Consider the following 12,821-nt stretch of genomic DNA (forward strand, 5'->3'; position numbering starts at 1 on the left):
CAGAAAGAACTGCTTCTGTTACAGCTAGAGCACGATCGTGTTAAGCTGGAGCATGATCGTGTTAAGTATGAAAAGGAATTGGAATTTAAACAGGATTTGGAGTATACTAAAATCAAGCTGCAACGAGCAGTTAGAATTGGTTAGGGAAAGAAAGCCCTTGGGAGAGTTTGTTCTGGGAAAGTGACCAAGATTTACCTAGGGGGGGGGTCGCTCCTCTCTCGGTAGTGCCCCGGACAATTCTCATAATGTTGTAAAGTTACGGTTGTTGCCAAAATTTTATAAGGAACCTGAGATGTTATTTTCGTTGGTTGAGCGTGTTGCTGACGCTAGGAGTTGACCTGATTCTGATCGTACTTTAATGTTGCAGTGTGTTGACAAGTAAAGGGCAGGAATCATATTCAGCTCTTGGTGTAGCCAACAGTGTCAGCTATGATAAGGTTAGAATGGCTGTTACAGATTTATGAATTTGTTCTTGTGGCTTACCGTCAACGATATAGAACCTTACAAAAAAGCTGTTAGACTGATGTTGAGTTTGCGTGAGAGATATCTTCAGTTTAATCGCTGGTGTTCTACCTCTGCGGTTACGACTTTCCAGGGGCTGTGTGATCTGATTACGCTAGAGCAATTTAAGGACAATCCCTGATCGTATAGCCACATACATTAATGAACGAAAAGTGTCTGTGAAGCTGCGGTTTTGGCGGATGAGTATGTTTTGACTCACAAGTGGCTTTGCAGATTAATTTCCTCTTCCTCGGATGGAGGACTGCATTGATCAGGTTGGAGAAACAAAGTTTGAGCAAGTCTGACCTGTTAAAGGGCTATTGGCAGGTGCCACTGATGAGTAGACACGTGAAATCTCTGCCTTTACTACCACCACCAGTCTTATTCAGTTAGGACTTTCGGCCTGCGTAATGCACATGCCTCTTTTCAACACCTTATGAATAGGGTTGTCTGCTCGGTTGTGCTGGTTTCTGGACTATATAATGGTTTATGCAGATAGCTGGGAGGAGCATCTGTCCCGTATTCAAGCCTTGTTCGACTGCCTGGATGCGGGTCGCCTCACTATCGATCTGGCTAAATGTGAGTTTGCTCAGGCAACCGTTACGTACCTTGGTAAGGTGGTTGGGCAGGGTGAAGTGCATTATGTTCGGGCTAAAGTGGTAGTTATTGATGCTTTTCCACCACCAACTACTAAAAAGGAACTGATGCGTTTCTTGGGAATGATTGGTTATTACCTGTGCAGGGGGTCTGATAATGTCTTTGCTGACTCGCTCTCTCGTGCGCCCTGTTCCTGAACGCATCTGGTCCTATTGATTGGTGGACACGCATTCTCATATGGGTGGTCCCCGAGCACGTGTGTCGTCCACATGACAGACCACTGTTTATTTTTGTATTGTCCTGTTCCCTGCTGTCCTCGTTCTTCTTGACTCTTAAAGGTTGCTTCCTGTGCGCAAAGGTTGCTGAGGTCTGGAGAGGACGAGGTTGGCTGGAGCAGTGGGATAGTGTTAACCAGGGCAGTATTTTGTTTGTTTGTCTTGTTTTCCTTATTAGGATATTGGTGGGCGGAGCTGGGAGGGTCGTCAGCGAAATGGGACACCTGGGCTCAGGTGTGTCCCGGGGCTAAGTACACCTTTCCCCCATTCATTGAGGAGACTCTCCATGCAGACACTTATTTTTGGTTGCGGCTGTTTGTGGCTTGTTTTGGCACCTCAACACCCCTCATTATCACCAACTATGCACACAACCACTCACTTACACACACACACACACACACACACACACACACACACACACACACACACACCATTGTTTAATTGTATATAGTTTACTTTAGTTAATGTTTTATTCCTTGATCTCCACATTGTCTCTCTTTGTTACGGGCTATGAGCCGGTTTGTTACACTAGCAAGAAATGTGAATCACTTAGCTAGCTAGCTATGCTAAACTTGGACTGTTATCCACAGGTAACATATCTCTTAGTTGTCAATCAAATGTATTTGTCATTTGATCAAATGGGAGGGTAGGCTGGCAAGTTTTCATTCAGTTGTCAAAATGTGGCTTGGGACAAGTATGCATTAGCAGGCAAGCTGCAGAAGGGCGAGCAGGCTACTTTTCCCCAACGTTTCAGTCCAATTTTGACAGCCAACTATAAGCTAAAAAGGTTTGAGGGTTCATCTACTGTTCCCTCAGTAGATTTTAGCTCATCTCGCTCTGGCTAACACTTGTCAACTTCCGGACTTGTCTCCGTGCTGCTGTGTTGTTTGTTGCAACTTGGCTATCTGCCAAACTTTTCGGTATTTAATTTTAAATAGATTTACCAACGTCTTAGTTTTTTCCTTAGCACAAATTATTTAATTCAACTTTTTCACCTCGGACGCTTTATCTGGACATGGTTCTACAGGACCTCCATCAGCCAAAAAAGCTAAGTAGTAACATTAACATATAATTGCAGTCGCTGTACTCATAACATACATGAGAACTATCACCTTACAGTGAGGATAGCCATGTTGCAAGCACAGCTTCAGATGAAATCGTTAGGCAAGGGCAATTTAAGTGTAGGAAAGGATGAAACAGCATCTGTGCCACCAGTAAGTACAGACAGTAGTATAAATCCCCTGCAAAGTCCCTGCAGCCGGACAATCTTCTCAAGGCTTCTGGAAAGAAATGCTGTTGGCATGCTCAACCGGTGCGTTAGATCCCTCACTTCCAAGGCAGTCAACCGGAATGTTAGATCCCTCACTTCCAAGGCAGTCAGTTAATGAACTAATCATAAACTTGATGTGATTGGCCTCACTGAAACATGGCTCAAACCTGATGAATTTACTGTGTTAAATGAGGCCTCTCCTCCTGGTTACACTAGTGACCATCCCCCACGCATCACGCAAAGGCGGAGGTGTTGCACATTTTAATTTACCCCCGGACAGGGTCAACCAGGCAGGATATCGTCGGACCCAGTGTCCCCCGACCCACCCATCTCAGCCTCCAGTATCTATGCTAACTCTGAATGCTCAGCTATGAAAAGCCAACTGACATTTACTCCTGAGGTACTGACCTGTTGCACTCTCTACAACCACTGATTATTTGACCCTGCTGGTCAGCTATGAACGTTTGAACATCTAGAAGAACAATCTGGCCTTAACTTCTTTGCGATAGGGGGCAGCATTTTCACGGCCGGATAAAAAAACGTACCCGATATAATCTGGTTACTACTCCTGCCCAGAAACTAGAATATGCATATAATTAGTAGATTTGGATAGAAAACACCCTAAAGTTTCTAAAACTGTTTGAATGGTGTCTGTGAGTATAACAGAACTCATATGGCAGGCCAAAACCTGAGAAGATTCCATACAGGAAGTGCCCTGTCTGACAATTTGTAGTCCTTCTGTTGCATCTCTATCGAAAATACAGCATCTGTGCTGTAACGTGACATTTTCTAAGGCTTCCATTGGCTCTCTAAAGCCGCCAGAAAGTGGAATGGGGTGTCTGCTGTCTCTGGGCAAAGAACAGCAGCAGAATTTGTAAGTGGTCAGCCTGGGGACAGTGAGACTGGAGATGCGCGGTCACAAGACTACATTTTTTTCTTTCAGCCTTTGAATGAATACAACGTTGATTGAACAAAACATGCATGTATTGTATAACATAATGTCCCAGGAGTGTCATCTGATGAAGATCAAAGGTTAGTGCTGCATTTAGCTGTGGTTTGGGTTTATGTGACATATATGCTTGCTTGGAAAATGGCTGTGTGATTATTTGTGTCTATGTACTCTCCTAACATAATCTAATGTTTTGCTTTCGCTGTAAAGCCTTTTTGAAATCGGACAATGTGGTTAGATTAACGAGAGTCATCTTTAAAATGGTGTAAAATAGTTGATTGTTTGAGAAAACTGAATTGTGGTATTTTAGTTGGTTTTGTATTTCGCGCCGTGCGATGCCATTGGCTGTTGGCTAGGGGTTCCGCAGGCGGAACGGGGTTCCGCTAGCGGAACGTCTGTCCTCAACAGATTAATGGCCATGTACTCTTATCTCCACTTGGCATAGCCAGAAGAGGACTGGCCACCCCTCAGAGCCTGGTTCCTCTCTAGGTTTCTTCCTAGATTCATGCTTTGCTATGGAGTTTTTCCTAGCCACCGTGCTTCTACATCTGCATTGCTTGCTGTTTGGGGTTTTAGGCTGGGTTTCTGACATCAGCTGATGTAAAAAGGGCTTTATAAATAAATTGAATTGATAGTTGTTGATGTGCATAAGCAACTGAGTGGGAAGAGAGCCTACCTGTTCATGGTGGTTTGGTCAACAGGACTGTAAAGTTCCTAAATGTAGGAGGACACCTGTGGTATATACATATTTGCAGAAATCCTTTCAGGTGTATTTGTTGCTTTTGGCAAATGCTTTCTAACGATCTAAAGTCGCGCTGTTGTTACTGCCCGTAAACATGCAGTCCAGTTCAAAGAGAATGATGGCAGGCCCGTATGGCTTATTTGCATATAGGTCTGTGTAGAGTCCGGTCCTGGACAAGACTGACACATTTTTATTTACTGCAGTGTCTATCAACTGTCCAAACGCACAGCCACTCTCCCACTCTATTGCTATAGAATTTTCACAAATGCCTTACTCTACATTTCCAAACAATCGATGATCGTATGAAAACCTGAAAATGTCAATATTTAGGTGCTTGCTTGGGGGTGTATATGATTTTATGTTGCTAAATTGCTGTCAGTTCCACTAAGTTCACTGAGTCAAATAATGCTGTGATGGTTGGATGATATCCAGCCCATTGTCACCATAAAACACTTTGTTCTAAATTATTGCACTAATTATAATGAAAAAATAACTTTATTAACAACCTTTGAAGAGATGCTTTCCTCAACCCTCACCTTGTGCATCAGGGTCATCCATGTGGGGCTGGAGGCAGTCCAACACCTTCTGGATCTGAGAGCTGGTGACTGGCTCCAGACTAGCCATCTCCTCCTTTGCCTCCATCTCCCCATCCTCTAGCACCACCATCTCCTCCTTCTCTCCCTCTTTTATTCCCCCAGTCTGGTTCTGCAGAGGAACCTGATCCTTCAGCATCTCCAGCTCCTCGCTGATATCTGGTAACGGAGGCCTCCAGTAGTGGAAAGAGTTAAAATTCTCGTCCGTTTGTCCCGTCTCCTTGTTGTTTGTGGGAGGGTTGTTGTTGCATTCCTGGCCTTCGTGTCGGTCTCGGGGAGGAGTGTGTGTGGAGTCGCTGCCGCTGTCTCCCCCGGACATGCATTCTAGAGTTGGGGTGGAGCGGCCATCTTGGTTGATGGGTGGGTGCGAGGGTCTCTCTGTGGGGCCGTTGAAGGAGCAGCGCATGGAGGACTCGATACTGAGGGGGGACTCTCTGCAACAGAGAGCCAACCAGAGAGACCCCTTTATTTCCCTCTTCAATTACAAACATTGTTTTAAATATTTTTTTAAATCACTACGAGTTTTGTTACATTTTACTAATATGGTCCATTTTGAATATTGTTTTTGGCCCCAAGTCAAACGGTGACAGTGTGTGGGTCCTAACCTGTCAAAGGGACACCTGGGGACCTCCAGTAGTGTACCGTCCTCTTTGAAGTAGAGGCCTGTGCTGGAGGGGTTGGCAAAGGTGGAGATGAAGCGTCCAAGAGACTGAAAGGCAGCCTGACGCACCTGGAGGGTCAAGAGAGTATGTTTACCACATCATTGAATAGAACATAGTAACACACACATAATTAATATGCATCTCTATGATGTTCACCATCAATTCATTATCAAGACAATTACTTATCATTGTAATTTAAGGCCATTCTCGCAGAAAATATCTTTCATACAAATATCACCAGAATAGTATGGTGTTTATATGTGCGCGTCTGGCGTAGGCTCTTACCCAGCGAGACTGGTCACTGATGAGGCTGATGAAGAGGGGGGACAGTTTAGTGCGTCGCACTCCTGGGGAGGTGGAGTTGGAGACGATCATGAAACACTCTGCACACGCCTTCCGGATGCCCCACAGGCTATCCGAGCACAGGTCAAAGAACTTGGACATCTGGTGACAGAAGAGAATGATTACCAGGGATGCATTCATTAGTGGAGACTGTAGCAAAAACGTTTCTCATTGGTCAAATTCAGGTAGATCCCTCCCCGTTTCATCCAGTTGGCTTCCATTTGGCTCTTAATGAATATACCCCAGTTCCCTAACTACATGATTGTGTTCATTAGGTAAGAAATGGAAGAAAACAATCCTAAACGGAGTGAAATTCAAAGATATTTTACCTGTTAACTTTTTGCTACGATGTGTCCCAATGAACATATGTTAAAGGAAAAACTCTTGGTATTTCTTTCATTAGGCCATTGTTAACATAAGAAAAACATTTTGGGACTATGGTCAACAACAGGCTAATGAAACAAATACCAAAATAGTTTTTGGGTGGAATTTTCCTTTAAGGAATGTGAAAAACACAATGGTGGTTAAAACCACCAGTCATTTACGACCAATACCACAACAGTATGTTGTGTAATGATAGACATGTACATATCTTTGAGATTGTGAGGAGGAAATAAACATTTTAGTGACATTTTTTTCCAAATGTTTCTCACCAGTAGTTTCTCTGTGGCATCCTGACCCACAATGGAACAGAACTCTCCGAAATTGGCTGCACAAACCTGAAGGAAAAGAGTAAAAAATATATATATTTTAAGTGGTTCATGTAACCTTTTTGTGGCTCACAAATTCTGGAGTACCAGATATTTTTTGCTGAATGTTTTATCCAATAAAAATGTTTATGCATGTCAGATGTCTCTTACAGACTATTTATTCCAACACAACAGTACAAAGTGGGCATCATTGGGACACAGTCTTTGAGGCACATTACAGTCATCACAAGCTCAAGGAAATCCACAGGGGTTCAAATAAAATCCTCCCTTTCCTACTCTCAAATACACCTTCCCTAACTGGCACCAACTTCACGAGAGGATTAAAATTCCAAACAGAAAACAACATTACTGTAGGCCTTCATACTGAATCACAAAACACATTCTTGGGCAACTGCAATGATTCAGTTTGTGAAAATGTTGGATGAATCGAGATGGGAAACACAATCCCTTAGCAACTACCATAAACAGTGTGCAATGTTTATTGTCAAAAGTGTGATCTAATGTGGGAGCATGTTTTCTGCGGGTTCAAGTTGCATACAGAGAAGTGTGTGTGTGTTCACCTTGCGGACTTGGAAGAGCCTGGCATCACTGCACAGCTCACAGAAGCGCAGCAGCAGCAGGTGCTCCACTGTGTCTTTGCTCAGCATGGTTACCAGCTTACACATGATCTACAGAACAAGGAGAGAGAAGAGGACACGGGAATCAATACTATTGTAACGGAATCCAAAGGGGCTCCGGGATGAAGTTTCCCCTAGGTACAGATCTAGGATCAGTTTCCCTTCCCCAATCCTAACCTTAGCCATTAGTGGGAAAAATACTAAAACTGACCAAAGATCAGCCTCTAGTGTCAACTTCACCCTACGGTTCTAAGCACAAAGGATGCACATTGCTTGATTCTAAAAAAAACACTATTGCACTTGTCAAGGTTACAAATAAATAAAAGCCTCTAACACACATATGGTACTGCTAGTGACCATGGATTAATGCAGACTTGTCTAGCCACTGCCCATCCACTGCAGCTGTATTGATCTCATATTGATCTAAATATTTTGGCTAGGGTCCACTAACAACTATCCTCTTTCTTGAGATCAGCCTATATCCTTTTTGTCTGCCATTTGTTTTAGGTATTATGGCTCAGAACCACTAATCTTTCATCTTTATACCCTGTATGTCTTTTTGCCCTGTATATCTTTATCAAAGTTGGGGGAAAAACACACACCTAAAGAAAAACATGGTAACAGACTACAGGACATAAAGACAAACAGGGCATACAAACAATGATCAATGGATACTGGCAAGATTAGTGGTTCTGGTTTCTCTCCGAGTGCATTTTACATTACATTTAATTAAAGTAAATTCTGCATTTCTTCAGTTTGTGAACTAAATCAAAATGTGAGCTTGAATCAATAAACCCAATGCAATCTTATCTTACCGCGACGGCCTCTATCTTGTAGTCATCGTCGCTGCTGGGTTCGGTGAGGTCTAGTAAAACAGGACACACTTTGGTCTCCATGTCGCCCTTGCAGATGAGCCCCTGCTCTAACAGCACTAGCAGGGCCGCCTGACTGGTCTTCCGCACCTTAGGGAAAAGACGACATCTGTCAGTACTGACATCTTTACAATAAAGTGTTTGGAAATCCAGACTGATTACAGCTCCGGGCTAGCGGTTATTGTACTCCACACATTTGTTTCTAGGCTTGGACTGTATGCAGATTTTCATATTGTCAGTCCGTCGTTCTCTTATGCCAGCATTTACGGTATTACCGGCATAGCACACAAGGGGAGCTAAAACACAAGAAAGCCCATTGGGCCTTTATTACTACAATGCTAACAAAATTAGCACAAACTAATAGCAAAATGACAGACACTGTTAGCTAAATGCTAACAAGTTAAAACGAACATTGACTACACTGAACAAAAATATAAAGGGTTGGTCCCATGTTTCATGAGCTGAACGAAAAGATGCCAGAAATTCTTCATACGCACAAAAAGCTTATTTCGCTCAAATGTTGTGCACAAATTTGTTTACATCCCTGTTAGTGAACATTACTCCTTTGCCAAGTTAATCCATTCACCTGACAGGTGTGGCATATCAAGAAGCTGATTAAACAGCATGATCATTACACAGGCGCCCCTTGTGCTGGGGACAATAAACGACCACTCTAAAATGTGCAGTTGTCACACAACAATGCCAAAGATGTCTCAAGTTTTGAGGGAGTGTGCAATTGACATGCTGACTGCAGGAATGACCACCAGAGCTGTTGCCAGGGAATTGAACATTCATTTCTCTACCATAAGCCTCCTCCAACATAATTTTATATTATTTGGCAGTACGTCCAACCGGCCTCACAATGGCAGACCCTGTGTATGGCGTCGTGTGGGTGAGCGTTTTGCTGATATCAACGTTGTGAACAGAGTGCTCCATGGTGGCGGTGGGGTTATGATATGGGCAGGCATAAGCTACGGACAATGAACACAAATGCATTTTATCGATGTCAATTTGAATGTACAGAAATACCGTGACGAGATCCTGAGACCCTTTACTTTTAAGGCATCTGTGACCAACAGATCAAATCAAAGTTAATTTGTCACGTGCGCCAAGTACAACAGGTGTAGACCTTACAGTGCAATGCTTACATACAGGCTCTAACCAATAGTGCAAAAAAGGTATTAGGTGCAGATGCAGATCTATATTCCCAGTCATGTGAAATCCATAGATTAGGGCCTTATGAATGCATTTCATTTTGACTGATTTCCTCATATGAACTGTAATTCTGTAAAATCTTTTGATATTCTTGCATTTTGCGTTTCACTGGTTGAATTACATTTAGGCCTAACAATCAACCTTTATAATCCAAAGGCACAAATGACAGGCACAGGGTTTCAGATGTGTCTTAACTGCTTAAGATAACATCAACATTTCGTTGTGGTCCATTGTTTGCAGTTAGAGTGGAAGTCGTTTGTTCCTACCTGGTTATTGGGGTCTGTGAGGTAGCGCACCACGATGGGCACTAGGTATCTGGAGAAGGCTGCTGGGAAGTTGGGCTGGCTCTCGTGCAGGAACATGGCGATGTTGGGCACCTGCTCCATCAGCTCGGCGCGCACTGTGGGCTCTGAGGACACGCACATGCACGAAGATGACACAGACACACACATAGGGAGATGGTCACAAATACGCATAAAAAAGTCCTAACAATACAATTTATTTTGTATTGGGGGTTTGGGGTCAATTGCACATAAATGTCAATTTGGGGATCAATTCAGACATGTAAATGTCAATTCAATGATTCAATTGCACTCCAATTGATAGCCAACCTTCCATGTCCAATTCCAGTGACTGCAATTGGAATGGAATTGACCCCAATCTCACAAACAAATGACATAATTGTAAAATAATGAGACAATATAATATGAGGGACAGAAAAAAAAAAAAACATCTACCTCCATCTTCTGACATTCGGGCAACTGTCTCCATGACACTAATAAAGTCATTCTCATTGTCACTGAACTCTCGAAGCACATCAAGCAGCCCGCGTGCCACGATCTGCCTAGAAAGCAACACAAGCCCCAAGTTAATGTCTGTGCCAACATCTAGCCAAAGCAGCATAATGGCCCGTAGCTGACGAACTTGGAAATCACCCGACTGAGGACTTGAACTCAACAAGCAGAGCATGAAAACAGCCTTTCCATGAGTTGAATTCAACTGGGGGCAATGGAGGGCTGTTGATGGGGTGCTGTTAAAGGTTTGCAGAGGAGATGTGCACAAGCTATGCCAAAAGCACACACTGAGGTCTTTAAAACCACTGAGGGCATCTGGCAAGCTTTTATCTTTCATTGGGCAGAAAGCAAGAAACCACATCAGAAACACTTAGGTCAAACCAGGCCTGTCTTAACAAGCGTGGTCCCTAACAAGTTCATGTCTTGACGCAGTGTGAGTGAGAGACCTGGCAGTACCGAATGCCCGGCCTTCACTCAGCCCATTCACTAACGCCCCGACATAATTTGTTACATTCTCGCCATGCCAAGCTATGAGCCCAGGTCTGTTGAATTCACAAGAACACATAGAACCAGAACTTATCAATCAACACTGTATTGCGGTCAAACATTGCAAAAACAAATGGCAGTCATCTTGAACATCACATTATCTCTAAATATTTCCTATTGCTTCCCTGTGGCATGTATCCAAGTGCATCATCATATTCAGTCTTACCTGTTGAAGACGTTTTCACTGAAGGCATATTTTTCTAGTCTCCCCAGGGGGGTGAGATTGTCCTGTCCTGCATCCAGGAAAGCTGTGATGCGAATTCCGTCACACTCTGATCCATAGTCATCGAACCCAACTGTCCAGGAGGAAAATCACAAATTCAGAATCAATCAATCAGAATTGTTCAAGATTAAGTTAGTGAGTGAGGAGACCTGGTAAGTAAGCACATGAATTTCAACAAGGAACCACTGCTGTCAAAATAAGCTCAGTGTTGCAATTATCATATTGGTATAAGTGAGCTTTGAAGTGATCCGGGCACAAGTAGTAAGACTTTTAACCTGAGTAAGCAAGTGAAAAAGTGACCGCTGTCTGTTTCAGTTTCAAAATTGGTAGGCTATGTGCTTGCCTTGCATAAAGGGGTCTAGTATGTTGTTTAATTGCCCTAAACAACAGGGATATATGGTCTATATTGCTAATAATAGCTTGCCTGAACCCAGGGGGAGGCATCTGACATATGTTAGGGGGTGACTGTTAACAGCGTTACACTTCATGTGGATGAACAGGGTCAACCAGAAACTGCACGCTCCCTAAAATCTTCAAACTGTGGAAGGTGTCAGAAAAGCCTGCATCATATGTTTCCTAGTCTCAGTAACTCTTTCTACATTAACTACACAAGAATTGAACATAGCATTTGAAACATATTGATGGAGGGGGAATACTCACAGTCATCCAAATCATCATGACCATCTTCAAAATATAAAGACAGACCTGCAAAATGGAATGGTGTAGAGTACTGATTTTACAAACATGTTATCAACATACCCGTCAGTCATTATATAGTTACATCGCTCCCTGGGGATAAGAGGGTTGGCTAATACGTCAACTGTTACTATGTAGGAAGAAATGGCCAAGTGCCTAAATGATCTAACGTTAGCTAGCTAGTTAATACATTTGATTTGGTTGAAGCCAGGGAGACATCTAGCTAGCTAACTTTAGCCTAATCCAGTGGTAACAAGTAAGACCATAGAGGGCAGTGGCTAGCTGCCTATGTTTACAAAATATAACATTGGGACATTTCTGGGCTAATTCTAAAACTAACTAAAAAACAAATCCTTCCCATAACAACTCTTGTTTATGCTGTTTCAGCCAAGGAAATGAACGAACAAACGTTAACATTGCTAGCAAGCTACTGTGTATAAGGTTGCAAAATCACACGGTAACTTACTAGCTAACGTTACTATAAGTCTTTGTTTTTGAGATGGATTTGGTATGCAAAGATATCGGCGTAGAGAGGCTAGCTTGCTAGGTCAACCGGCTAACGTAGCTAACTAGCTTAGGCATGAAAGCAAGTCGACCTGACATATTTAACTAATGTTAGCTAACATTGGCTACCTACCTAGCTAGTAGCTAGACCTAATACAAAATACGTTATAGCTACAACCAATACCTAGAAACAACATTTGCAGTGTCAGTGTTGTCAACAACAAGCATATAGTTAGAAATACTGGAACTAGTTAGCTAGAGCATAGTTAGTCGACATTAGCTAACAGTTAGCTATAGCTAACGAGCTAGCCTTTTCGCTTGAAAACACAGCTTGCTGCCAAGGTATTGTAATTGATTGAAAACACACAAAACCAGAAATGACATGCCAATACATGAAACTTTTCATAAAATACTTATTTTTACAACAACTATTTTGTTAAAGTTTCGAATAAATTTTATTATGATAGCCACATTACCTGCCATCTTGATTATCTGCTCGACGAGCAACCGTGTGGGCTGTCACTCAACGTAAGCAAAACTACTTCCTGAAAGTACTTCCTGATGTTGTTTTTTGTGTGTTCATCAACAATAATTTAATTTGTGACGGAATCTACTTCATGATTATTGCAACGAACATAATGGCTTCGTTGCTATATTTCCAAACCAAAAATAAACATAACTGTCACGTGACACATTGGATCGTAGTTCAAGAT

General features: G+C 42.6%; 1 protein-coding gene across 3 annotated transcripts in view; it reads right to left on the reverse strand.

The window, feature by feature from the left end:
- Positions 1-12,821, reverse strand: part of LOC106565070 (serine/threonine-protein phosphatase 4 regulatory subunit 1) — a 53,152-nt gene that overhangs the window by 39,944 nt on the left and 387 nt on the right. For 2 of the 3 annotated variants that reach the window (XM_045691391.1, XM_045691390.1), the window contains exons 2-11: positions 11,569-11,613; positions 10,852-10,981; positions 10,083-10,189; positions 9,612-9,754; positions 8,074-8,220; positions 7,202-7,309; positions 6,585-6,650; positions 5,875-6,033; positions 5,533-5,657; positions 4,871-5,361 (exon numbers count right to left, since the gene is read on the reverse strand). In XM_045691391.1, coding sequence (XP_045547347.1) covers positions 4,871-5,361; positions 5,533-5,657; positions 5,875-6,033; positions 6,585-6,650; positions 7,202-7,309; positions 8,074-8,220; positions 9,612-9,754; positions 10,083-10,189; positions 10,852-10,981; positions 11,569-11,613 — 1,521 coding nt within the window. Of the gene's footprint in view, positions 1-4,870; positions 5,362-5,532; positions 5,658-5,874; positions 6,034-6,584; positions 6,651-7,201; positions 7,310-8,073; positions 8,221-9,611; positions 9,755-10,082; positions 10,190-10,851; positions 10,982-11,568; positions 11,614-12,584; positions 12,804-12,821 lie in introns of those variants that run through there. The other variant, XM_014131696.2, reaches the window with a different exon arrangement.

Source organism: Salmo salar, chromosome ssa12 (genome assembly GCF_905237065.1).
Source record: "Salmo salar chromosome ssa12, Ssal_v3.1, whole genome shotgun sequence".
NCBI classification, from domain to species: domain Eukaryota; kingdom Metazoa; phylum Chordata; class Actinopteri; order Salmoniformes; family Salmonidae; genus Salmo; species Salmo salar.